Source organism: Salarias fasciatus, chromosome 6 (genome assembly GCF_902148845.1).
Source record: "Salarias fasciatus chromosome 6, fSalaFa1.1, whole genome shotgun sequence".
Lineage (NCBI taxonomy): Eukaryota > Metazoa > Chordata > Actinopteri > Blenniiformes > Blenniidae > Salarias > Salarias fasciatus.
In genome coordinates, this window is record NC_043750.1 from 34124954 (window position 1) to 34148861 (window position 23908).

A 23908-nucleotide genomic window follows, 5' to 3' on the forward strand; every position below is an offset into this window, starting at 1 on the left:
AGTGTCTCCCAATTACTCTTCCAGCGCCAATACCCCCTCCTGTCTCCAGAGAATTTTGGCAGACTCAGAGGTGCAAGAGCAATCCTTGGTCCCATTGATCCCTGAGAAGCGGCAGACCCACTCCGCCCGGCTCCAAAGCTGTCTGGCAGCATGGCGTGCGCTCCTCTCTGCTGCTGCTGTGGTGTGCTGGAGAAGTCAGGTACGAAAGCTGGACTCATGTGCCACTGGGATGGTCGCCCTTGTGGTGATGGTTGGGGGGCACGTGACGGAGCACCTGAATCTTGTGCTTCACTAGGACAGTCCATGTGACCACCCAGTGCACTGTCACTTGTAACAATGGCTTGGTTAGTGGTGGAGCCAGCACCTGCACTTTGTGCACCACCACCTGGAGCAGCGTCGCCGCCACCACCAACAGTAGGCGGATCAACTGGTGTATCAGTAGTAGTTGCTCCTTCTCCATCAGCACCACCCTCATCTTCTCCACCATTTTCGTCCTCCTCATTTTCAACGCAAGGCATGTTACTTGGATTGCTGTGTGCATACCTTTTGCGCTCATGCCTATTTTCAAGTGCAACAAGAGTGATCCTTCTCTTCTCCTTAAAGTCTTTGAGGCAGGTACGCATGACATTCACCTCCTTCTCTGGAACGTAGCGGTCCCAGCACCTTACAAAGTCCTCCATTGCTTCCAGTCTGCTTTCCAGAGCAGTGTGCACTGAATCAAACTGCTCAGAAGTCATGTGACGCCCCTGGGATGTATCAGCCTGACCAATCACGTTCTCCAGATCTGCTTTTAGACTGTCAAACTGTCCTGATACACAGCGGGTCCAAGCAGTCTCTTTTAATTTTTGGTCTGTCTCTTTGTACTTTGCACGGCACTCTTGCAGTTTTTTCTTCACATCAACTATATCAGCTGCAAATCCACTTTCATCTTCTTCTTCCATAACAGCAATATAGTCAAAACTCTTGTAACAGACTTCTTCATAACAGTCTTTAAGTGCCCTCATTTCGGACCTCAGGTCATGCTCATTAAAGAGATCCACATTAAACACAGCAGCATTTAATCTCCGATTGAAGATCCCCTGTGCAGAAGATCGTGCCTTCTTCAGCTCACCACAGTCCGCCATGGTTGTCTGAGGCGCCCTCTGCTGGCCGGAGGTGTGGGGTGACGACTGCACTTCCGGTCCGTGCAGGCAAGATGGCGCCGACTTCCGGTAGCTTAGCTGCTAATGTAGCTGCTAACTTAGCAGCTAACAAACGTTTATTTGCAGCGATCGGCTTATCCTATGCTGTCGCGCTAAACAGTCACTGTCAAAGTCACTCAAAGCACAGTAGTAGACCAACCGATGTCTTGATGATGGCTTTAATTAAGCGCGAAGCGTCGTCGATCGGCCAGGAAGCTCCGCCGGGCTCCGTCTAAACGCTGGCGCGTTGCTTTCGACACTGTCCGACCTCCGCTTCTCCGTCACGGGGCAGGCTTAGTGATTTCTACTGTACGGTTTTATCGCTCTAACTCGCCTAGATTGATAACTCCCACCGTAAAGGGTGTGCTGACCTAATGACACAGTGTCTACTCACGCCTCGGACACTCCAGAACTGTTCTTTCACCCTATTTATTGAAGAAAAACACAGTTTATCCTGCCAGTGTGGTAGAAATCAACTCAGCGTCACCGGTCAACATCGCCGTCTGATTGAAAGTAGATCCGGCACGTACTATAAGCGTGGATGCATCACAGCGTGCCCTATTTTTCCAGTATAATTATGCAGAAACATAGGAACATAATAAAATTTCTACATAAATACAGGGAGGAAACAGCAGTAAAGATGAATATGAATTAAACAATGATAATAATATAAGAAAATCCACACATTGGTGGAGGAAAAAACAAAACACTAAAAAAAGGTACAAGCCAAAAATGCCCAAATAACAGCGAGCTATTTAGTGCTGCATTTCTCACATAATGGGTTATTATACTTATTTTGGTTTTTATTGAGTTGCATCTTAAAAGAAAAACACAGGAGGAGTGAAACTACAGAGCAAAGCAAACACATTGAGCGAGTATAGAAAAGACACACTGAAACCAAAATGAATGGATGGATTAGTGGATAGACAGACAGACAAGTAAGTCAGCAAATAAATGAACAAAAACAAAAATAAACTTACTGATGGACAAACAATCATAAATGTTTGAAATGGATGGACAGGTAGAAAAATAAACGTGTAAGCTTTTTATTGAATGACTGATGTTGTGAACGTGTTGTGAGGGTCTGCTGGGAACGTCTGGTGGAACCCTCTGTCAGCAGGGTTTTCAACTCCCACCTCCGGGAGAGCTTCTCTCATGTCCCGAGGGAGGCTGGGGACATTGAGTCCGGGTGGACCATGTTCTCCCCTTCCACTGTCGAAGCAGCTGCTCGGAGCTGTGGTCGTAAGGTCTCCGGTGCCTGTCGCGGTGGCAACCCCCAAACCCGGTGGTGGACATTGGAAGTAAGGGCTGCCGTCCAGCTGAAGAAGGAGTCCTATCGAGCCTTGTTGGCTCATGGGACTCCAGAAGCAGCTGACAGGTACCGGCAGGCCAAGCGAACTGCAGCCCGAGTGATTGTGGAGGCAAAAACTCGGGTCTGGGAGGAGTTCGGGGAGGCCATGGAGGAAGACTACCGGTCCGCCTCAAAGAAATTCTGGCAAACCGTCCGGCGCCTCAGGAGGGTAAAGCAGGTCTCTACTAACACTGTTTACAGTGGAGGTGGGGAGCTGCTGACCTCAACTGGGGATATCATAGGACGGTGGAAGGAATACTTCGAGGACCTCCTCAATACCATCGCCACATCTTCCGTGGAGGAAGCAGAGGCTGAGGTCTCAGAGGTGGACTCGTCCATCACCCAAGCTGAAGTCACCAAGGTGGTTGGTAAGCTCCTCGGTGGAAAGGCGAGGCGAGGCAAGGGTGGATGAAATTCGCCATGAGTATCTTAAGTCTCTGGATGTGCAGGGACTGTCTTGGTTGACACGTCTCTGCAACATTGCGTGGTGGTCGGGGACAGTGCCTCTGGATTGGCAGACCGGGGTGGTGGTCCCCCTGTTTAAAAAAGGGGACCGGAGGGTGTGCTCCAACTATAGGGGGATCACACTCCTCAGCCTCCCTGGGAAAGTCTATGCCAGGGTACTGGAGAGGAGGATTCAACCGACAGTCGAACCTCGGATTCAAGAGGAACAATGCGGTTTTCGTCCTGGTCGCAGAACAGTAGACCAGCGCTATACCCTCCATAGGGTGCTCGAGGGCTCGTGGGAGTTCGCCCAACAGTCCACATGTGTTTTGTGGACTTGGAGAAGGCATTCAACTGCGTCCCTCGTGGTTCCTTGTGGGGGGTGCTCCGGGGATATGGAGTCCGAGGCCCCTTGTTAAGGGCCGTCTGGTCTCTGTATGACCGGAGTACGAGTCTGGTCCGCATTGCCGGCAGTAAGTCGGACCTGTTCCCGGTGCTTGTTGGACTCCGGCAGGGCTGCCCTTTGTCACCGGTTCTGTTCATAATCTTTATGGACAGAATTTCTAGGTGCAGCCAGGGCCCGGAGGGGGTACGGTTTGGGAACCACAGGATTTCATCTCTGCTTTTTACAGATGATGTGGTCCTGTTGGCTTCATCGAACCCGGACCTACAGCATGCACTGGGGTGGTTCGCAGCCGAGTGTGAAGCGACAGGGATGAGGATCAGCACCTCCAAATCCAAGGCCATGGTCCTCGACCGGAACAAGGTGGCTTGCCCCCTCCAGGTTGGTGGAGAGACTCTTGCCCAAGTGGAGGAGTTTAAGTATCTTGGGGTCTTGTTCACAAGTGGGGACGGATGGAGCGTGAGATTGACAGGCGGATCGGTGCAGCGGCTGCAGTGATGCGGTCGTTGTATCGGGCCGTCGTGGTGAAGAAGGAGCTGAGCCGAAAGGACAAGATCCCGGATACAAGCGGCTGAAATGAGCTTCCTCCGTAGGGTGGCTGGGCGCTCCTTTAGAGATAGGGTGAGGAGCTCAGTCACCAGGGAAGAGCTCGGAGTAGAGCCGCTACTCCTCCACATCCAGAGGAGCCAGCTGAGGTGGCTCGGGCACCTTTTTAGGATGCCTCCTGGACGCCTCCCTGGGGAGGTGTTCCGGGCATGTCCCACCAGGAGGAGATCCCGGGGAAGACCCAGGACACGCTGGAGAGACTATGTCTCTCGGCTGGCCTGGGAACGCCTTGGGATCCTCTCGGAAGAGCTGGAGGAAGTGTCTGGGGACAGGGAAGTCTGGGCATCTCTGCTGAGACTGCTGCCCCCGCAACCCGGTTCCGGATAAGCGGTGGAAGATGGATGGATAGATGGATAGATGGATGGATGGATGGATGGATGGATGGACTGATAAATTTGTGTTTACAGTCTGACAGGCATTTAGATCATTCTTTTCACATCTAAAGTAATCTTCTGTTTCAGAACTTAAATCCACTGAAAAGTGTGGTGGTTTCCTGTTTGTGTTTTGTTATCAGCTCCATGTTTCATGTTCACACTTCCTGACACACTCCCAAAACATGGACAAGTAAAGTCGGTGACTAAATTATATTCATTGGTAACATATGATCTAACAGAGGATAAGCACTCGAGTTAAATCTGGCAAAAGGTGATGCAGAGAAGCGATATTGCTGTTTAGAAGCTGTCAGTCACTTCTGAACACAGAAACAAAGTCATTCCAGCCCTCTGCTCCGTTACTCTGCTCTGTTACCACCTACACACTCCCCATACTCTAATTGCTGCTTCTCGTCGCTCAGGGTAGACGTTATTGATTTAAACAATATAATTACGAGGTGCTCGTAGTGGGTAATGCAGTTATTCAATAATAGAAATGCACAGAGTGACCTAAACTATAATAGGAATCGGTCTGCCTTGATGACCGTGTTCCAAATCGTTTGACCATTCGGGGTTAAAGTCCTCAGTCTGTAGTGGGATTTTCACTTCGATTTTTAACCAAGCTCTCACTTGACTTCATTTAGTCTCGAGTGCTCTTTAATCTTCATGTTTCTTTTTTTTTTTTTTTCTTTCTTGGTAGAAGAATATATGCTGTGCTGCCCACCTAAATGGGAATGTGTGGGATTAGAGGAGAGAGCCGCGGTCGCACTTCTGACACACAATTACAAGCAGGTAGAAAATGAAGAGCAGCCTACATTTGGAGCTCGTGGAATGGAGGAAAAAATAAAAATGCAAGAGGCACAATGAGTTTTCCTCATCCTTTTTAGGAAAATATACTGTATATGTGTGGGCCGGGCTTCAGCTCCATGTAAGTTTGGATACAGCGGCTATCGAAGACGGATGAAAGACTGGGCAAAATAATGACCACTGATTAACGGTCGCTCCGGATAAGAACCTCTCCGAGATAACAAGTAGAACTTAGGCCCGATTTACAGCTTCTCCATAGCAACAATCCGACTTGGTTGTCTATTTATGAGGTGAAAGCGATCATAATTTGTAAAAGTGGAGATCTCACACCTTCTTTCTCCCAGGAGAGCAGAGGAAGACTGAGAGAGGGACGAATCCGCGGTGAATTAATGACTGACACTCCGCGCGTATCTCGTGGGAAATGTGACTATAATAGTGAGCACAGAGGCAAATGCATGCATAGGCTCTCAAACACGCGTAGTGTGTATGATGTCTTGTGTACTGATATGAAGACTGTTGAAGGATAATTCAAAGAAAAGGATACGGCTGTGAGTCCTGCAGGCCGATTCTGCTCATTCAGTTCAGAGAGCATGGTGGTCCAGATGTTTTAGTCTCCAGCTTTAATGTCTCAATAACAAAGATTCAAACACTTGCAGGGTTCTGAATTCATCCAATATTAGTTCAACAGTAGCTGAGCAGTCCCTGATGAATGTGTCCAGTTTGAAGGATTCATGAAATTAAGAAAAAAAAAATCTTATTGCAAAAGTTCAGTCCAGAAAAGCACAACTGGAATGACTTTCACAAACGGTTTTCCATTTGTACTTTCACCAAAAAATGCAATAAAATTCCTTAATGCTCCCAGAATTACACCATCATTTATAGAAAGCACATTACACACAGCCACAATATTACAGCTGTGCTGCTTTGCTCCTGCTCTGCTTCCCGTGTTTTGTGATCTCTATCAGAACCAGCACAAAACTTTTATCTCCAGGAGCTCGTCTGGTCAATCAGATCACGCAGGTAGCAGCATCGATGCAGTGATACAGTCATCTTGACGTCCTAATTTGTTTTCTTGTCAAAATCGTTCCAAAACTTGCACGCTTGTCCACATGCACTACTACTACAACTACTACGACTCAGTGTGGCACTGAGACATTATTCAAAATATGCGACTATTGCAAAGGTAGTTCTTGGACTGGAGGCTTCACAAAGGCACCTTGAGCTGTGTGTATTTTAATAAAGACAAGATGCCTCAGATGATCAGAGAGACGGTCGTGAATGTACTCTTGATATTCTGGATGCTGGCAGGACATGCAGGCTGCTCAGCAGGCTTCTTGAGCGAAGAGCCCTTCAAAGCGAGCAGGAAACGTTCAACAAGCTCAAATCAACCAACAGCGAAATCTAGCGTAAAAAAAAAAAAAAAAAAAAAAAAAAAAAAAAAACAAGTGCAGTGCTTGTGATGTAAATCAACATCCTCATCTATCCTTTGTGTTTCAAATGTATGCAACATCCATATGTTACCAAGTTATTTGTTCTGGAAGAAAAACTGTCCGGTTGGTTTTGAAATTCTCGGATTCGCTCCGGCCGATGATCTTTTCAGAGGCTGGGATCTGGAGGCTGCAGGTTCGACGTGGTGTGTGTCAGTGCACGTGTGAATGCATGAATGTAATTAACAGCGTGAAGTGCTTCGGGCGGCTTTCAGGCGGTTCCCAATCGATACGGGGCCGAAGAATAATAACAGGCTAATGCTTCGGGTCGAGCATCAGAAAGTCACCTATTGTGGTCAGAGTCAGGTTGGAAACTCGGGACTGTTGTTAAATTAGAGAATCGTGTGTGCGTGCATACACGCCTGCCTCTGTGTGTGTGTGTGTAATGTAAAAGCCCCCCCGAGGTCGATTAGACTATCAGTCCTGTGATGAGACGCTCCTCTTGTGGAAACGGACACCAGCACAGACGCTCACTGGTTCTCGTCCAGTCGCTCGCTGCTCAAAGTCACAGAACATCTGTTTGTGAGTGTGTGTGAGTGGAGATCAGAATGGGTCAAGGATGAACTGAAGTGCATTGGTTTCATTTAACAGCCATGTTTCATATGCTAATGAAGCAGTTGTTTTGTTATTCTGGTTTTAAGTGAAATCAGTTCTTTCTGTGTGACTGACAGTCGTATTTATCACAGAACGGCCTCGGTATTCATGGAACTTATTCGGTCCTCCTGACAGTAATGTCAGTGATGTGACGTTCAAGGTAACTTTACTGTAACACATAATGAAACTGTTGCATTTGCCAGTGTTACCTCAATAAATGTAAATATTGCAGCATTAAGCATAACCAAAAGTGAAATAAAGCCCAATTATATCATTGTGGGTTTTTTAAATATAATCAAACCAATGATGTTTTGATTATGATGTAATGATAGGGAAACAGTTTAAAACCATAGATGAGCTCCACAGTTTGTATCACTATGAAAATGACAACCATGGCACTAAAGTAAGCTGCGCAAAAATCTTTTATAATCAGCAAATTTCATCATAATTTTGTATAAACAGTAATTTTTGTAATTACTTATGAAAACGACTGACAAAACATTCTAATTCTTCATTACATTATTGGCAATTTATTAAATTTTTTACTTGATTACAGATAAAATAGGCATAACGGTGATGTTATTGGCAGTGTATGTGTTAAAGATTGCTACAGGCCTTTACTGCACCTGGATCTGAACAAATTCGAACCCCAAAGACCTCATTCTATATATCTCCACTTCACATGTACTTCATGTAGAATGAGAGAGGAGAGGAGATCAGTGCAGGTCTCCCAGCCGAAAGTGAAAATAGACGAATCAAAAAGTACCAAGAGTTTCAACTGGCTCATCCTGAACACCACTGGAAACCTGTCAGGAGATTCAGATTATGTTTCAGAACATAATGTTTCAGACTTTCTCGGACTACTTGAGCCACGCCACCCCCACAGAAGTGCCGCGGCGAAGCGATAGCTGTTCGCCGACGGACCTGAAGCAACTCGAACAAAAACAGACTGGAACAGCGTTACGTCATGCAGACATTTCAATCAGATTAGGATGGATCGGAGGAAGTGGCGTAATCCTGTTAACGATACGATCAGAGTCCAGATATGTTGCTACGAGCTCGGTGCTCATGTCACTCATGACGCTCCTCGGCACACGAGTTCGGAGACGGCGCCGAAAACTGAACATCATGAAAGACTTGAGCTGACCTAACGGAGTGGGTTGTGCGATCATCTCTGCATGAATGGCCGCTGTCTCAATGCAAAGGATTATGGGATTGACCCACTGACTGGAGTGGATAGAGTGCATGTAAACGTCGATTTGATTTCTTTCCAGTTTTGGTGTTGTTCTGGGACGAATCCGGCCCCATTGGAGGCGCCTCTTTGTGTCAATTATATCACAAAATGAAAAGTCTGTGAAGAAAAGACTCATTTCTAATGTGTGTCAGCAGCAGGCAGGAGGTTTCTTTTCACTCCAGTAATAAATCAAACATAATTTGCCCAGGGGAGTCCAAACTGTTGCTTCTGAATTAATAATTCTCACTTAATGCTCTGCCACCACAGAAATAAGAACTAAGACAAACAGCGTGACGGATGGCTTACAGGATTAAAAATGCTTGTTTTACTGCCGCTGTCAACAAATCTACAAGGACAGCTAAATCAAAAAGACAGTTTGCCATTAAACAAGATCAGGATTTTACGTACACCCGGTAAGTTTGCTCAGCCCAGGGATTTAAACTGAAGGTGTACAAATGTTCAAGATTTTTAAAAAGGATCAATAATTCCACAAAACAGCAGAATCGGTGTTTACTGAAGACCTAATATAAGCTGGATGGAAAACTCGTCATGCTGCTACAGATGGTTTTCACTGGAGGTTGATAAAGGAGTGGAAACTGCAGCTGCTTTTTCATTTAATAGCAAAATACATATTTCTTATCACTTGTGACAGTCTCATTGCTTTCTATGTCGTTGCTTCTGCTCTTCATATACCCACTGTTTTATCATGATATTGTATTTCACACTGTCTTGTGTTTTAATGTGTTATATATGTCTGTGAATCCTATATGCCTCAAATGCTGTCTAAACTTATCTCCTTTTGTTTTTTTATTAATAAACTTCAGATTTAGATTAGAAAAGATAACATTGTGTGTAATACATTAAAAACAAATAAAAAAGCAGCAGAGAAGAGCTGAAAGAGTTCCCCAGGGTATGGCGCTGCTTCCATTTGGATGATTCAGGTTCATATTATTGACAGATAGCTTTTAGACCAGTTTTATCTCCGCGATCACGACATGTGGTTATGAAGAAGCACATAGTTTCTAAGCCTTTGCAGTTTTGGCTCTCTGGTTCTTTGTAAAAGGTTTACCTCAGCCCCGGAAACGCAACACTTTTGTGTTTTGGGCGTTCATTTGCACAACAGCAGTGGCCACTAATTAGCCGTTTAGTGGCTAAACGGAGAATACGCATCTTTCTCTCGCCTCTGTTTCCATGGAGATGCCTAAAAAAAATGCTGCACCGAGGCTGGAGAAGGCGTATTGTTCACTGTGTGGTTTCATTTCAAAATCAATCAACAGCACCCACTAGAGGCTCCACAGGAAAACTGCACCGTTGAGACCTAAACAACTTAAGTAGCTGCACTGTGAGAATTTTATTTTTGTGCCGTAAGTATAACAAAGATATGACCGTTTGCACTCATGAAACTCAGAGAAATGGCTGGAACCAACTTGAAATCCTGACGTCGGGTGTTCCATGAAAGGTTCTGTTGTGACAATAACTTCCTGCCATCAGTTGACTCGGAACACTGATTACAGTCTGAAACGTCCTTCATTCACATGGAGTTTTGATGTGTTTTGTCACATCAAAATATATTTATTGAATGTGTGTGTGTGTGTTTTTTTTTTTTTTTGCTAAAACTTGAATTGCAAGGAGTTGTTAAATTTGGTGTTTTAATGAAATGTAGATATTTCTTAATCTTCCACACACATACACATGTATGCACACACACACACACACACACATCCTGAAGATGTTCATCAGCGGAGAGATTGGAACAGAATGGAATTTGAAACGTTTTAGCCAAAAATGTTTCCATGGTCAAGGTGTTTTTTGCAGAAACGTTTCAGATTTCGTTTTGTTCTCCAACTGCGTGGGTCAAGATTGATGCTGACTGTTTTACCCGGCCACAAGATAAAACTGACTGGTGATAATGATCAAATACATACATTCGGATTTATTGATCTAAAAGGTGAATTCAGAGCCCTTCATTTAGCTCTTTGCATTCAATTAAGAGTTCTAGAATTTTTTTTTTTTAATTCAAAGAATTGAGTGTCCTGTTTTTAAATATAGTTTGCTGTACTTTTAGGACTTGACCAAGTTTCTCCATACTGTGCATCTCATCAATGATCTCCAGCCAGTTCCTCTGAGTCACAGCCTCCTCTTTGTGTCATTTAGCAGTTTCAGTTCTCATTTATTATGAAGTTGTTTGTTAAAATTTCGTCCTTTTTACAGAGGATGAGTTTTTTGGTGAAACTGATCCATAGTCAGCTGCTAATCTCTGTTGCCTACTGTCCCTGGTGACATTCAGAGATATTAAGATTCATGATGGGTGGATGGATGATGGACGGATGGATGGAGTAAAAACAACAACCTGAAAACACACAAGTCAGTCAACCTTCCTTCTCAGCGCTGTGTGTGTGTGTGTGTGTGTGTGTGTGTGTGTGTGTGTGTGTGTGTGTGTGTGTGTGTGTGTGCAGGCCACAGGGTGAGACGGGGCCTCATGAGTTGGGCCTCCTCTGTGCTCTCGTCCCCTCCGACCCCCCTCCTCCCAGCATCAGTGGGATGTCCCAGGTGTGTCTCCTCTTGGCCCTGCTCATGTTCTGCAGCTGCACAAAGGTACAGCCTCCAGCCGCTCTTCGCACTGCGACGTTTTCAGTGATGAGTCGCGATTTTAAAAGCTTTAAAACTGACCTGTTTTCCTCACAGGTCTCCTCTGCTAACTCTCTGGAGCTTGTAAAGGAGAAGTGGAGCAGCTACAAGAACCAATGCCTGGACTACCTCAATACTACACCCCCTGCTACAGGTCCGGCCGTCTCTTCGCACCAGATCGACGCGCACGCATGCAAATGAACTCACAGATGTGCTCGTCTCTGCAGGGCTGGTGTGTAACAGGACCTTTGATTTATATGCCTGCTGGCCAGATGGACCTCCGGGAACTGTTGTCAATGTCTCCTGCCCGTGGTTCCTGCCTTGGTATCGTAAAGGTGCGTGCACGTGGTCAAAGCTGGCCAAAGCCATTATGAAGGCCTTTTCAACACTGTCACCATTTCTGTTTCATCATTTCAACTGCGCAGCACCTTTTCTGGGGAACAAATGCAGAATTCATCAGGGTGGGAGTGTGCACAAAAGATGGCAGGTTTTTGCACAAAGCAAAGGGCAAAACCCCAAATACAAAAACTGTATTGCATTTTCAAGCAGAAGCAGCGGCACATGTTCCCATCAATCACACTGAAAAGACAAGCAAGGCACTGTTCATATTTGTGGTGTTGCTTGTTGATCTTAAAAAAAAGGAATACTAACACCACTCTTGCTTTCCTCAGGCAGAAATTGGCTTTTAAAATTAGATGAAAAGATGCCGGGAATTCACATGCTAGGGAAAGTACGGCACACCATTTCCATCACCATGTCGGGTTACAGTGCAAAACCGTAACATGATGGTACATTTTTATTTGATACTTATGACCACTGAAGATTTGAAGTTATATTGTTGGTTGTGTTTGATATTTTCCATTTTTATTTCATGGCAGCATCAATGATACCTCAGCTTGGGTCTCAGTGTTGTGTTGTGTTCTCTTAAAACCATCTAAACACAGTGCTCTCTTAGTGACTTGGTTCTAAGCTGAAGCAGCTCAGCTCCAGACAGAGGCGGAGCGTGGGTCTCAGTACAGAGGGGGCGGAGCATTCTCGACGGGCCCTTGTGATAGTAATCTTATCATTCAAACAATCCCTCATGCTACCATCAAACAACACACTAATGCTCACTTTTATTGAGCCAAGCAAACCTATATGCCTCAGAAAGCAGAATAAAGTCACAAACCAGTTCACAAACTTGTTCTGAAGAACAAATACACATACGCACGCACACACAGACAAATGCAGCATGACAGCTGTCAATCTCAGAGCGTCCGCTGTCCATGGTGCTGAAAGCTCAGATAAGAAGTCACGGGCTAAATCTGTACCATCTTTGATACAGCTTAAATATAAAATGAACACAGCTGGTCTAAAATTACACAATCTATTCAGATAGATATAGACACAGCTATCTATATCTTTTGGAATTCACGTATATTAGAAAATAAAATAGACTTGACGGTCTCTTATAGTTGAGAGCAACACAAGGCACATTCAAATAGGCAGGTGTTTAAGACCACAGCATTCTGATAAAGATAATATTTCTGAAGGTTTCACTGACTCACCAGTGGCTCCGATGTTAGGTTTTGGGTAGTACCGCTAGCGGCTAGCATAGTGTTTAGCATACTGTTTAACTTCCCTCCAAAGAGTTCAGATCAAGTGCAAAGAAAAAACTTGTTCATGCCGCACAGCCAATCAGCGCTGGCTTACAGCTCTGATGCATTCATGGACAGTCGTAATGTAAGAATTGGCAAATTGCAGCCCACACTCATATGCGTATACCTTCTCACACACACTGCACATTTTATTATAATAATTTATTTCCAATTAAATGTGAACGCATCACATGAAACGGGCCCCTATGACCGCCCCCTTGCCCCCACTCTGGCTCCGCTACAGGCTCCAGAACATCTGAAACTGAAGCTTCCGTGTTATTCAGACAGATCCACACAGCAGACGGAAAACTCTAAAAGGGATTCCTTTCATTTTTTAAAAATAAATCATCATCATGATTTCACATTCACAGTAACATGCTTGAAAAACCATTAGAAGAAAGTTGAGATCATTTAAACCACAGTACATTCATGTTCCATTTATTTCTCTCTTTAGAGCTCAAGAGCATGAAGAAATTTCTTAAAGTCTAGTTTTACGTGATGACATGAGTTTTTGTGTGTATCTAATGAAGTGGATCGCCATTGAATTTGTCCACTTGCGTGATCGGATTTTATCTGATTAATTGCTAATGACATGCTTGATTATCCTGCCTGGAACTGTGGAGCGCTCGTCTGACGCGGAGCTACCTGAGTGGAAACAGTGCTTTCCCACGCAGCTCGTCAGGCGTCCTCGACATTCAGTCCCACGAAGCAGCCTGAAAGCCGTTACTGAATGAAGCATTGAAAACAGTGTGGGTTCAGAAAGGAATTATTTCAGTATGAAGGCCAAATTTTTCTCTAATCTGTCATATTTATCGACCTGAGGGTGCCGAGTCGACACAGTTTGAGTGAGAGTCAGCTCTTTTCTCTGGAGAATTAGCCTTTACATCACGTTTGGGTCAGAAATATATAATTTGGACTTTGACGACAGTAGATCCAGCAGTGTGCGTCAAATTTAAGGAAATGGTCCAAATTAGCTGTGATGTTTTCACAGTGTGATCATTATGACAAAAGATTTTTCTGTGTTGTAAAATCTGAGCATGTGTACGGAAAGTTCTTTCTGCTAATGCCTGGACTTATTTTGCTTTTGTACCATTAGAAGTGTCAAAAAAAGTTATTAACAAATGTACGGGGTAGGTCATATCAATGCAGACGGAGCAATGCAGAGTAGAAAAATAGTTTAAAAATGATCTGGAACAATAAAAATCCATTGTATTCAGGTATTAAAGGTTAAAGAAAAATATTTATTTTTCTTTTTTTTTTCCAGTTGAAAATGTTAGTTATTGATTGATTTGTTTTGTTGGTATATTTAGGTAACCAGTGGAAGCACTTGTTAAAAAAAAGCAGAATATAATGTCATGCATGTTTGTGTGTGATCAGTTAAACAGGGTTTGGTCTACAGACTCTGCAGCGAAGATGGGAAATGGGCGAAGAAGAACACCAGTGAATGTGAGGACGACCCCGGGGAGGTGGGTGTGTGCGTGCGTCAACGGTTTCTGCCTTTGATCCATCTGGTCCGCATTCTTTTTTTTTTTTTTTGGAGTCGTTCTGAAGTTCATGTCGGCGTGTTCGAGTTCCGAAGCGTAACGTTTCCTCTCCCCCTCCCGTGCAGCAGCGGTACGGCCGCCTCCTCAGCCAGCTCCGGATCATGTACACTGTGGGCTACTCGCTCTCTCTGGGAGCGCTGCTGCTGGCCCTCGGGATTCTCATCACTTTCAGGTAAAATATGCAGAGCCGCCGTGGAGGGCGAGGAAAAGAAATGAAAGAAAGAAAGAAAAATATATCTGAAGATAATACGCACCTAAGAGGGAAAAACAAGAATAAGTGGAAAGTTATTGAATACACCCAGGAGGATTGATTCAGGAAAGAAATTGAATGAAACAGAAGAGAAATCGTCCTTTAAAAAAGATTAAAAAGAGACTGAAGAGAAGTACAATGAGTAATGTAGTTTAAAGGCAGAAGGAGAGATGAAGAATATTGTGCAGGTTAGTAAAAGCACGAAAAATAAAGCAAGCATGATTTATTAATCCTTTTGGCAAAATCTCTTTTTCACATTTACCCATCCTGGATGTGGTCGATCTCTCCGTTTATTGGTCTTCTTCGTCACTTTGTGCAGCTTTTATCCTTATTTAAACCAATCCGATGAGAGTCCAGTCCAGACACACACCTGTTCCAGCCACAGTGACAAGAAACTGGAGTCCGTGCAGAAAACCTTTGCACAGGGAGAACATGCAAACTCCACAACAATCACCAAGCCTGGGTTGATTGAACAAAACAAATTCCGCAGAATTTTAACAGAGAAAGCTGAAATTGTCAAAGGTGATGTTGTGGTTTAGGCCAGAAAAAGCATTAGTTGAAAAAAGTTTGAACATAGGAGTGTTGAATTTAAGTAAAAACATAAAAACAGGATTATATTTAGAGCTTGATAAAACTTAGAAATGTGATAAATAAATGGAGGGAGATGGATGAAGCACAGGTCTGGCAGGTCGAGTAATGCCAGATGGAAAGAGTGTATAATGAAACAGCACAGCGCTGAAATGGATGAAAGGTTACAAAGAGATGTGGGAAATAAACTGAAATAAAGTAAAATATGGCGAATAAAGCAGTGTCGAAAACATGAAAAGCAGAGGGAGTGTAGAAAATAGGCAGCGGAAATCAGAAAGCTCAGAAGTGGAATAAAGAAAAGCACGGTAATAACTTCAAATAAAGAATAAATCCTCCAACTTCAGGAAACATTTCCTTTTAATAAATGATTGCCTCTGAAGTGTTTACTTTATACTAAAAAGCAATTAGAAGGCAATTAAAACCTGAAACAGTGAGAGTGGACTAGCAGATGGACTGTGAGGACTGCATTACTTCTGAAAATGAATGGTTTTCAAACATAACAGGGACAAACGGACGAGGAAATGTAGAGAAATAAATCAACTGTACTGTATCAGTGATGGCCTGATGAAAACCCTCGTACGAACAGAAAAGTACGCTTTGTGTTGCATTTTCAGCTGAGTGTCTTTTCTTCTTGTAAATATCAAAAATCTTTGATGATTAAATAAAAAAAGGTTCATTAAAGTGTATCTGGAAGGTTCTCCCTTAGATATAAACACACGTGTAAAATGTGTCGTGTACGTGTGCGTGTGTGTGTGTGTCAGGAAGCTGCACTGCATGAGGAACAACATCCACATGAACCTGTTCGCCTCCTTCATCCTGAGAGCCGTCTCCATCCTGGTGAAAGACGCCCTGCTGACCCTCACCCTGGACCCCCGGAGCGGCGGCGGCGGCGGCGAGGCCGACGCGCAGGCCTGGGTCAACATACCGGTCAGAGCGCACACTGCGCCGCATCACCAACACCCGCAGCACGCCGCCTCTGTGGCTAATTACAGGTCAAAGGTCAAAACTACAGTCAACCCCATTACTGCTGATGAAAGAGTGTGGGTCTTCTTATGTAATGTAAATGTCAAGTAGTGAATGGGCTTCACCTGGACACACACACACACGCACACGCACAATGCTACAAGCTGAATTTTCCCTTCGGTCGGTGAGAGCAGCAGCTTCTCTCCATGAAGCCACAGTTCTGCCTGCTTCAGCGTTAATTTCAACAAAATGAAGGACTTGATGACGTCTCCAGGTTGATCTGTGTGGGTCTTCCTGCCTATCGGCTGCTGTGCTCTGTTCGCTGGAGATGTAGATACTTCATCTGGTTCATGATATCGATTCAGGCAACAACATCGGGGCTTATGTTTCAGAGCTGAATCAATGAAACTGAAGGAAATAGAAAATGTTTTTCTTTTAATTCTCAGAAAAGTTAGTTTATTTAATGCACGATCCTGCACGAACTGCTCCAGGTTTAAGTCAAATGTGCCGTTCTATATGAAACAAAAACTTTTTTTTTAAGCGCTCTCCTCTGTTCAAGGAAGCGATTGTCTAAACCTTCAGATTCGCATCTTCCAGACATCAGACGAGCTTTTCTCACCAACACTCAGACCTTGTTTGCTGCGGCGTGGAGAACACAGAGAACGCTGCGGGTTTCAAATGCAGGACCTTGTTTTTGGAGTTTGTTGTGCTTCATCGTGACTCAGAATCGCTTCAGCTGAAGAGCAAAAAGCAGATTTGACTCCAGTGAAGCTGCTGCTGGAGGTCGGGTGTGAAAGCAGCGGAGACCTTGTGCTCAGTGTGTGTTTTTGTGTGTGTGTGTGTGTGTGTCTCGTGTGGCGGTCAGGCCGTGACGTGGTGCCGCGGCGCCATGGTGATGATGCAGTACAGCGTGATGGCCAACAACTACTGGCTGTTGGTGGAGGGCATCTACCTCCACAGCCTGCTCGTCATCACCGTGTTCAGCGAGAGGAAGTACTTCTACATTTACCTGGCCATCGGATGGGGTGAGCGCCGCGACTCTCATTCACACAGGAGTCGATTACATCTCAGTGCAGTTTGGTGTGTTTTGCAGCAGCAGAAAAGATAAAAACATAACAAGAAATACGATGGAATAAATCAGAAAATTCAATTCTTGGTATAAATTACATTTAAAACGGTTAAAAAAGGAAGTCAAAATCTTCTAATGCACAGACTGAAGAGTGTGCTTTCATTAAGGTGAAACTTTGACTCATTTGCAGTAATGACTAAACCTGAAACTGCTCACTGGCAGGTTCGCTTCATTAACATCAGAGTCTCTCTCCGATTATCAATCGATTAATTTTATCCTGATGAAGGTGTCACACCTGAGCCGCCGCTCCGTCGTTTCACACGTTGATACGGAGGCTTCATTCATTCATAGAGGCTTCCTCAGAGAGAAGATTGAGAGATCCAATCAAGCTTGTTATAATGATCACATCCAGTGTAATATCACACCTCACACCCCGCGGAAAAACCCTCAGATTAATGGAAAATCATTCGGCCGACTGCAGTTTTTTTCTTTCCAAAACCGCGTTTTGTGTGTGTGTGTGTGTGTGTGTTTCTAGCATGTTTAATAAAATAACCCGATTGTGTGAGTTTGCAGTAACGATTTATTTAGAGATTTAAATATGCTAATTCTGTGTGTTTCGTCCGGTCTGTTCGTGGCATAACGTAGATTACGATCAGCGCACACACCCCTGGCGGAAACCCTGTGTGATGGTATTAATCTCCGACCTGTGTCCTCCTCAGGTGCGCCGCTCATATTCGTCCTGCCGTGGATCACAGTGAAATATCTCTATGAGAACGAGGAGTGAGTTTCAGTGTTTCCCTGCATTTCTTCTGCGTCACGCACAGATGGAGCAGCTGCTTTTCTGTGCAGCGCAATAAGTTATAGTGAAACGTGTGTCTGTGTGTGTGTGTGTGTGTGTGTGCCTGCAGGTGCTGGGAGAGGAATATTAATATGGGATACTGGTGGATCATCCGTTCCCCTATACTCTTTGCTTATCTGGTAAGTCTGTGTCATTTTCTCTTATTACCCTCGATTTTCTCAAGTTAATCAGTCAATACAGGAGTGAAATACCTGCGGTCAGCACATGGTTTGGGTTTCTTATGTGCTTCATTCAGGTTTAGGTCGGGAATTAAAACGCAAACAGAGATTCTGACAGCTTGAGTTTCATTAATTGAACAAAGTTTACTTGCTTTAGTTTAAATTACAATAATTGTGATTTTATGCAGGAAGTACTGTCTGTGGTGTGAAATGCTGCTGCTTTTTACCACATGTGAAGATTCTGCGTGCTCGATCAGTCTTTTTGTAAAACCGCATATTAACCATTTATTACATAACAATTAATAAATCATTAGGTATTGTACGCCTCATGACTGTGAAATACTTTGAACACCACACTCACACACACTCACACACAGAGGAGGAATCCCCTCCTGTGTGTTTCCTGCTTCTGGTTCCCATTCAGATAAACAGCTTTATGGATGGACACACTTAACTTTACGCTGCACATAGCAACCTTTGTGACCTTGTGCGAAAAATGTGTACGTGTACATATACACATACACGCCCGCACGCATGTGCAGTGAAACGTTCAGAACTTGTCATGTCCATCCCGGATGGTGTGGGCCACTCTGCATTGTGCGCTGTGGAAATATTTTACACGTCGCTGTAATCGCTTCAGCTTTCGTCGCGGGGTTACATAATTCATAAAGAGTCATTTGTTGCTCTACAACGATCGTAACACACTCCCAGGGTGGTTCAGACACACACTCACGCAAACACTCCTGTCAACACACAATACACACTTTACCAAACTTGGAGCTCTAATAACACGAGTGCAGGAATAATTAATGTGTTCTGTCATCAAAGAGGGGCCTGCACTAGATCACAGGGCGTGTGTGTGTGAGCGTGTGTGTGTGTGTGAGCGTGTGCAATTATGACACTTAACTCTGTTTATCGTGTCTTATTGGGGAACATAAAGCAGACCCTCATAATTTTATTACATCCATTTGGGTCCCAGGTTAGATGTATAAAACTATGGGTCACAATAAGCCTTCAGAAACAGAGTGAAGTCATTCAGATCGCCAGAACAACTCCCTCACAGTCAGCGGTTCTCTCTTTATCACTGTCATGCTTGCTGACATTCCTCTTTTCTTATTTCAGATTAACTTCTTCATATTCATCCGAATCATCAAAATCCTGATGTCTAAACTTAGAGCTCACCAGATGAGATACACCGACTACAAGTTCAGGTGGGAAACATGTCTTTACACGTTTTGCTTCTTATTATCATACATATATGCTGACCTGCAGCTCCGACAGTGCTGGAGTCAAAAACGTTTGTCCTGTTTTCATGGTTTCTTCTGATATTTCTTCGTGTGAAGACTTGCGAAGTCCACTCTGACGCTCATCCCTCTGCTCGGGATCCATGCAATCCTCTTCACCTTCGTCATCGATGAGTCCGTCCCCAAAGGCTCCATGCTGCGCCTTATTCGACTCTTCTGTGACCTCCTCTTCAACTCCTTCCAGGTGTGAGCCCAACTCTCCATCCATCCATCCATCCATCCATCCATCCATCCATGATACCGAATGATTAGAAACACCAAGCAGACCAAAAGAAGGAGCAACTGGATCAACAGACTGATTCATGGCTTTCAGAACATATTAATCAGTCTTTCTTTCGTTCTGTTAAATTAGCCGCTTTCTATGAATTATGTGAAACCTTAAAGGTCTAATACACGATTTTCTCGAAAAGACGAAGCCCCAAGTCTGTTACTCACTTTTTGAACAACGCACATGCGCCAGACCATCCGCCCGGCTCTCCTGCTTCTCCCAGGAAACGCGGAAGTGTACGAGCGCGATCTCCTCTTCTCCGGCGTGCACGGCTCTGTTTACAGTTTCTGCAATCCGCCTCGCTCATAAATAAAGCTTTTTTTCCGAAACAGTTACAGTTTCATTATGTCAGACTCGCCATCGGTAAGTACTAGCTCAGAAGCTCACCGGCTACGTAAACACTCGGAATGCGCATGCGCAAAAGGGAGAAGCTGATTGGGCGCAAGCACGTAGAACCGCCTGCACGTAGAAGCAGCTCGTCAGAATGATTGACAAACAGACCCACCAATTATTTAGGTGATCCACCCGGAAATCAAAATCGTGTATTATACCTTTAAGTAATGAATGACTAAGTTTTGATGCTGTTGTGTTTAATCCGTGTTGCTCTTCCAGGGTCTGCTGGTTGCCATCCTGTACTGCTTCGTCAACAAAGAGGTGAGACACGTCTTTATACAGCTTTATCCGTTTCTTTTGTCCCTTTACTGAGAAGAGATGATTCTGTAACGTTGTATCTCTCTGTTCGCTTTAATATCTCTAAAAGCTCCTTTTTTTTTTGAAGTTTCACTTTATCCTTTTATAGTTCCATCCATCCACGGTCTCAGTTTTTCAAAACAGTCTTTGGCCAAGAGAAGCATCGACCTGATGAAGAGCCTCTTGTCTGATCTGATCTTCATCACGGCTCTCTGCTCTCCGTCGTCTCTCAGGTTCAGTCGGAGATGCTGAAAAAGTGGAAGAGGTGGAAGCTGGGCAAGGACATTGACGAGGAGTACCGCCACACCCACAGCCAGACGCCGCACGTGAAGAGCGGCAGCATCGCCACCGGCAACCTGCCCGACCTTCACGACAACAACACCGGGAGCGACCCCAGCGGCGACTCGCCCCGGCCGGGCCGGGCCGCCCGGGGCCCGTCCTGCTCCGCCGCGCCCGAGGAGAACCGCAGGCTGGTGGTCTGCTACAGCAACGGGACGGGGAAAGGCCGGCCCGCCAGGAGCCGACACAACCTGCGCTTCTGTTTCCAGCCGCGCCGCGGCGCCACCAACGCCGCGAGCGAGGAGTTGCGCCTGGAGGAGCGCGCGCCGTACCGCTCAGGCCCGGCGGAGGGGGAGGAAACGAATGTCTGACTCATATCAGCGTTGATCGTTCGCCAATAGGACGGGTCGGAGTGGGAAGAGGAAGAGGAAGTAACCCACACTGATCTGGATGTTCACTGCCGCACATCATGACAGGAAATCTGGCGTCAGCGGCTCGATGTGCAGATCTGGAAATCAGTATGTACTGCTTTCAAAAACACACTGATTGCAGACATCAGGAACGAACGAATGACAAATGCTTTCCTGAACAAAGTCAGAGCGCTCATGTTTAAATTATTCAAACTTTTAATTAGCAAAGCCACACGAGGGAATGATGATATCTCACGGGACTTATGTGAATTTGCAAATATTAAATCGTTTTTTAAGTTTTTACTCTTATTTCAATCTGTCTTTAGACATTTTCAGGTCTGTCCGTGGAGGTGAAAGGCATATTTATGTGTATATATGTAATTAGAAATGCATTGGTGGGTTTGTCCAAGATCTGCTTTATTGATTTGCTTTCCTGCAGATTAAAAAGAAAATGACACATGATGCTCAGGCGTTTCATTGGGTGAAAGTTTGACTTGAAAAATGTGAATCTGAATGTTGTATTAAAGTTGAAGTTTCTCCAGTTCTCCACAATTGCACTGTTACAGTCATTGTTGGTGCAACAAATGATTTTTTTTAATTATGTACAGATAAGAAAAAAAATGTAAACTGTCCCATAAAACAGGAAAGTTTTGTATTGAAATAATAATAATATAATGTGTGACTTTTGTGTGGATAGACCACTCGTCTTTCTTCTCCTGAGGATCACGGCTCACGTGAAAGCAGATTGTGCCACTCTGATTTTTTATTTTTATTTTTTTTCATTTTGGAAAAAAAATTCAACCAAAACTGCAAGGATTTTCCAACAAAGTGACGCTCAGTAGATTTTCCGATCAGCAAACAAGCCCTTCTGTTTGAAGTATGCACTGTACCTTGTGAATACCAATAAAAGTGAACATAATGAAGACAGTGGCGGGCGGGTGGAGGGCGTGTTGTGCTGTACTTGTGTTTGCAGTGCAGGTGACTCCACAATGGCATCAGGACTAACTGTTAAGTCTTTTATGTTACCGAACATGATTGTAAATATAAGATCTTGTCTTTCCACTGAAAACTTTGCGTTGCCGTTGTCGGAAAGGGCCTCAAACAAACAGTGTCAATCAAAACAGAGGTTTTTGCATTGAAGCCAAAATACTTTGTGTCTTGTACATTTCTGTGGATTCAATTAAAATGAATTCTGTTAGCAAAATAAGTCTCTGTGCATAATTAGTGTTTAAGGTCAATTGAATTAATGGCAGTCATTTTGCAGCAAAATTCAACTAATATAGTTCAAGTCTGTAGTGTGAACTTTTTTTTTTAAGCCTGTTTTCTGGACATCTGCTCAAAAAATAATAAAAATTGCGACACTGTATTGCCTCTCCGATCCTGAAGGGTCTCTGTCCTGGATGTTTGGGTCTCTCTCAGTTGCAATCAGTAACTCATGTTTGGGCTTTTTAACCAGCTTGATGATCACACTATAATTATATTCAGGTGTGCTGAAGCAGGAAGAGTTGGAAGGCCCCAGTCACACTTTCATTTTGAAGAGAAATTGCATAATTTTTGCATTGTAGTTCGCATGCAAGGCCACGAGCTGCTGTTGTTGGGTGTTTTTGTAAAGAAACCACACACACGTGCACAGAGAACAGTACTCAGCGGTCGTTAGAAATGGAAGTACTCGTCCGTATGGACGACCGGCCATGCTGGGTTGTTAATACAGTGAATGCAACTATAAAACAAGTAACTTCCTGGAGAATATGGAGCGGGAGTCATGACGCCCTTTTGTCCAGCTACTCGTCCACAGAACTATTTACTTTGGCCACGGTCCGTTTCTAAAGCGATGGAGTCATGGCATTTTCAAAAAGGTGTGTTTTCAGTGACTCTGTGTGAAGCATGAAATATCGCATGCATATTGCAAGTTGCTCTGTTTATTATTCAGCGATATAAGAACTGAAAGATTACAAAGCAGACGTTTTGTGGCTTCCTGCTGTGCGGCTGTTCCTCAGCCGGAGCTTGAATTTAAACATGAGAGAAACAGATCAATACTGCAGATGGACCGCTGTCTCCACCATAAGCATGCATATCACGGCGCAGGTCTTCATCGTCATGTGACTGTGGAAAGCAATCAGGGGACTCGTCCAGCAGGTTGCCTTTCTAGATTGCTGCAACACGGAATTAGGACTTATCTGTCTGCCGTTGTGTGGAGAGTAATAAGTTGTCAGTGGATGAATTATGTGTTGGCTACGCGCACGTGTCCAACCACGTGCGTGTTTGCATGTATGTGTGTTCTTGAGCGATCAGGAATTCTGTGTGAAAGTCCCTCCCCGGCCATGTGTTCATTTACATATAACAGGCACCATAAAGCGCTGGAGGCGGCTCGCTGCATGATAAAGTCTGCAGAGAATATTAGTTCGGGCCGGCTCGCTGTGCCTCTCGGGGCAGTCAGCTGACTCTCCAGCGTGGAAGGACGACTCCTGATTGCCGAAGATAGAGGGACGGGGGAGATTAAAGACTTGGGGCCAATCCCAATTCTACCCCTTACCCCTACCCCTTACCCCTAACCCCTACCCCTATGATATGCGCGTTCACGAGGCTTAAGGGCTATCCCAATTCTCCTTTTTGAATAGGGGTAGGGGTAAGGGGAAGGGCTATTTCACCCCTTTCAGCGAAGTCTGCATCGATGCTCCCTATTCTCAATAGGGGTAGGCGGAGTTTCACATTGGCCAGAAAAAAACAACATGGCGCCCACCACGGAGTCGCACAAATGTAAGATTGCTTTCTGTATACTATTT

General features: G+C 44.6%; 1 protein-coding gene across 1 annotated transcript in view; it reads left to right on the forward strand.

The window, feature by feature from the left end:
* The window catches only part of LOC115390854 (glucagon receptor-like), a 49046-nt gene extending 26800 nt beyond the window's left edge, over positions 1–22246 (forward strand). The window contains exons 2-14 of the mRNA XM_030094881.1: positions 10935–11073; positions 11164–11260; positions 11334–11441; positions 14121–14209; positions 14353–14459; positions 15887–16052; positions 16954–17113; positions 17877–17937; positions 18066–18135; positions 19297–19385; positions 19518–19662; positions 20359–20400; positions 20670–22246. Coding sequence (XP_029950741.1) covers positions 11020–11073; positions 11164–11260; positions 11334–11441; positions 14121–14209; positions 14353–14459; positions 15887–16052; positions 16954–17113; positions 17877–17937; positions 18066–18135; positions 19297–19385; positions 19518–19662; positions 20359–20400; positions 20670–21086 — 1605 coding nt within the window. The 5' untranslated portion in view covers positions 10935–11019 and the 3' untranslated portion in view covers positions 21087–22246. The remainder of the gene's footprint in view (positions 1–10934; positions 11074–11163; positions 11261–11333; positions 11442–14120; positions 14210–14352; positions 14460–15886; positions 16053–16953; positions 17114–17876; positions 17938–18065; positions 18136–19296; positions 19386–19517; positions 19663–20358; positions 20401–20669) is intronic.
* The last annotated feature ends 1662 nt before the right edge of the window (positions 22247–23908 follow it).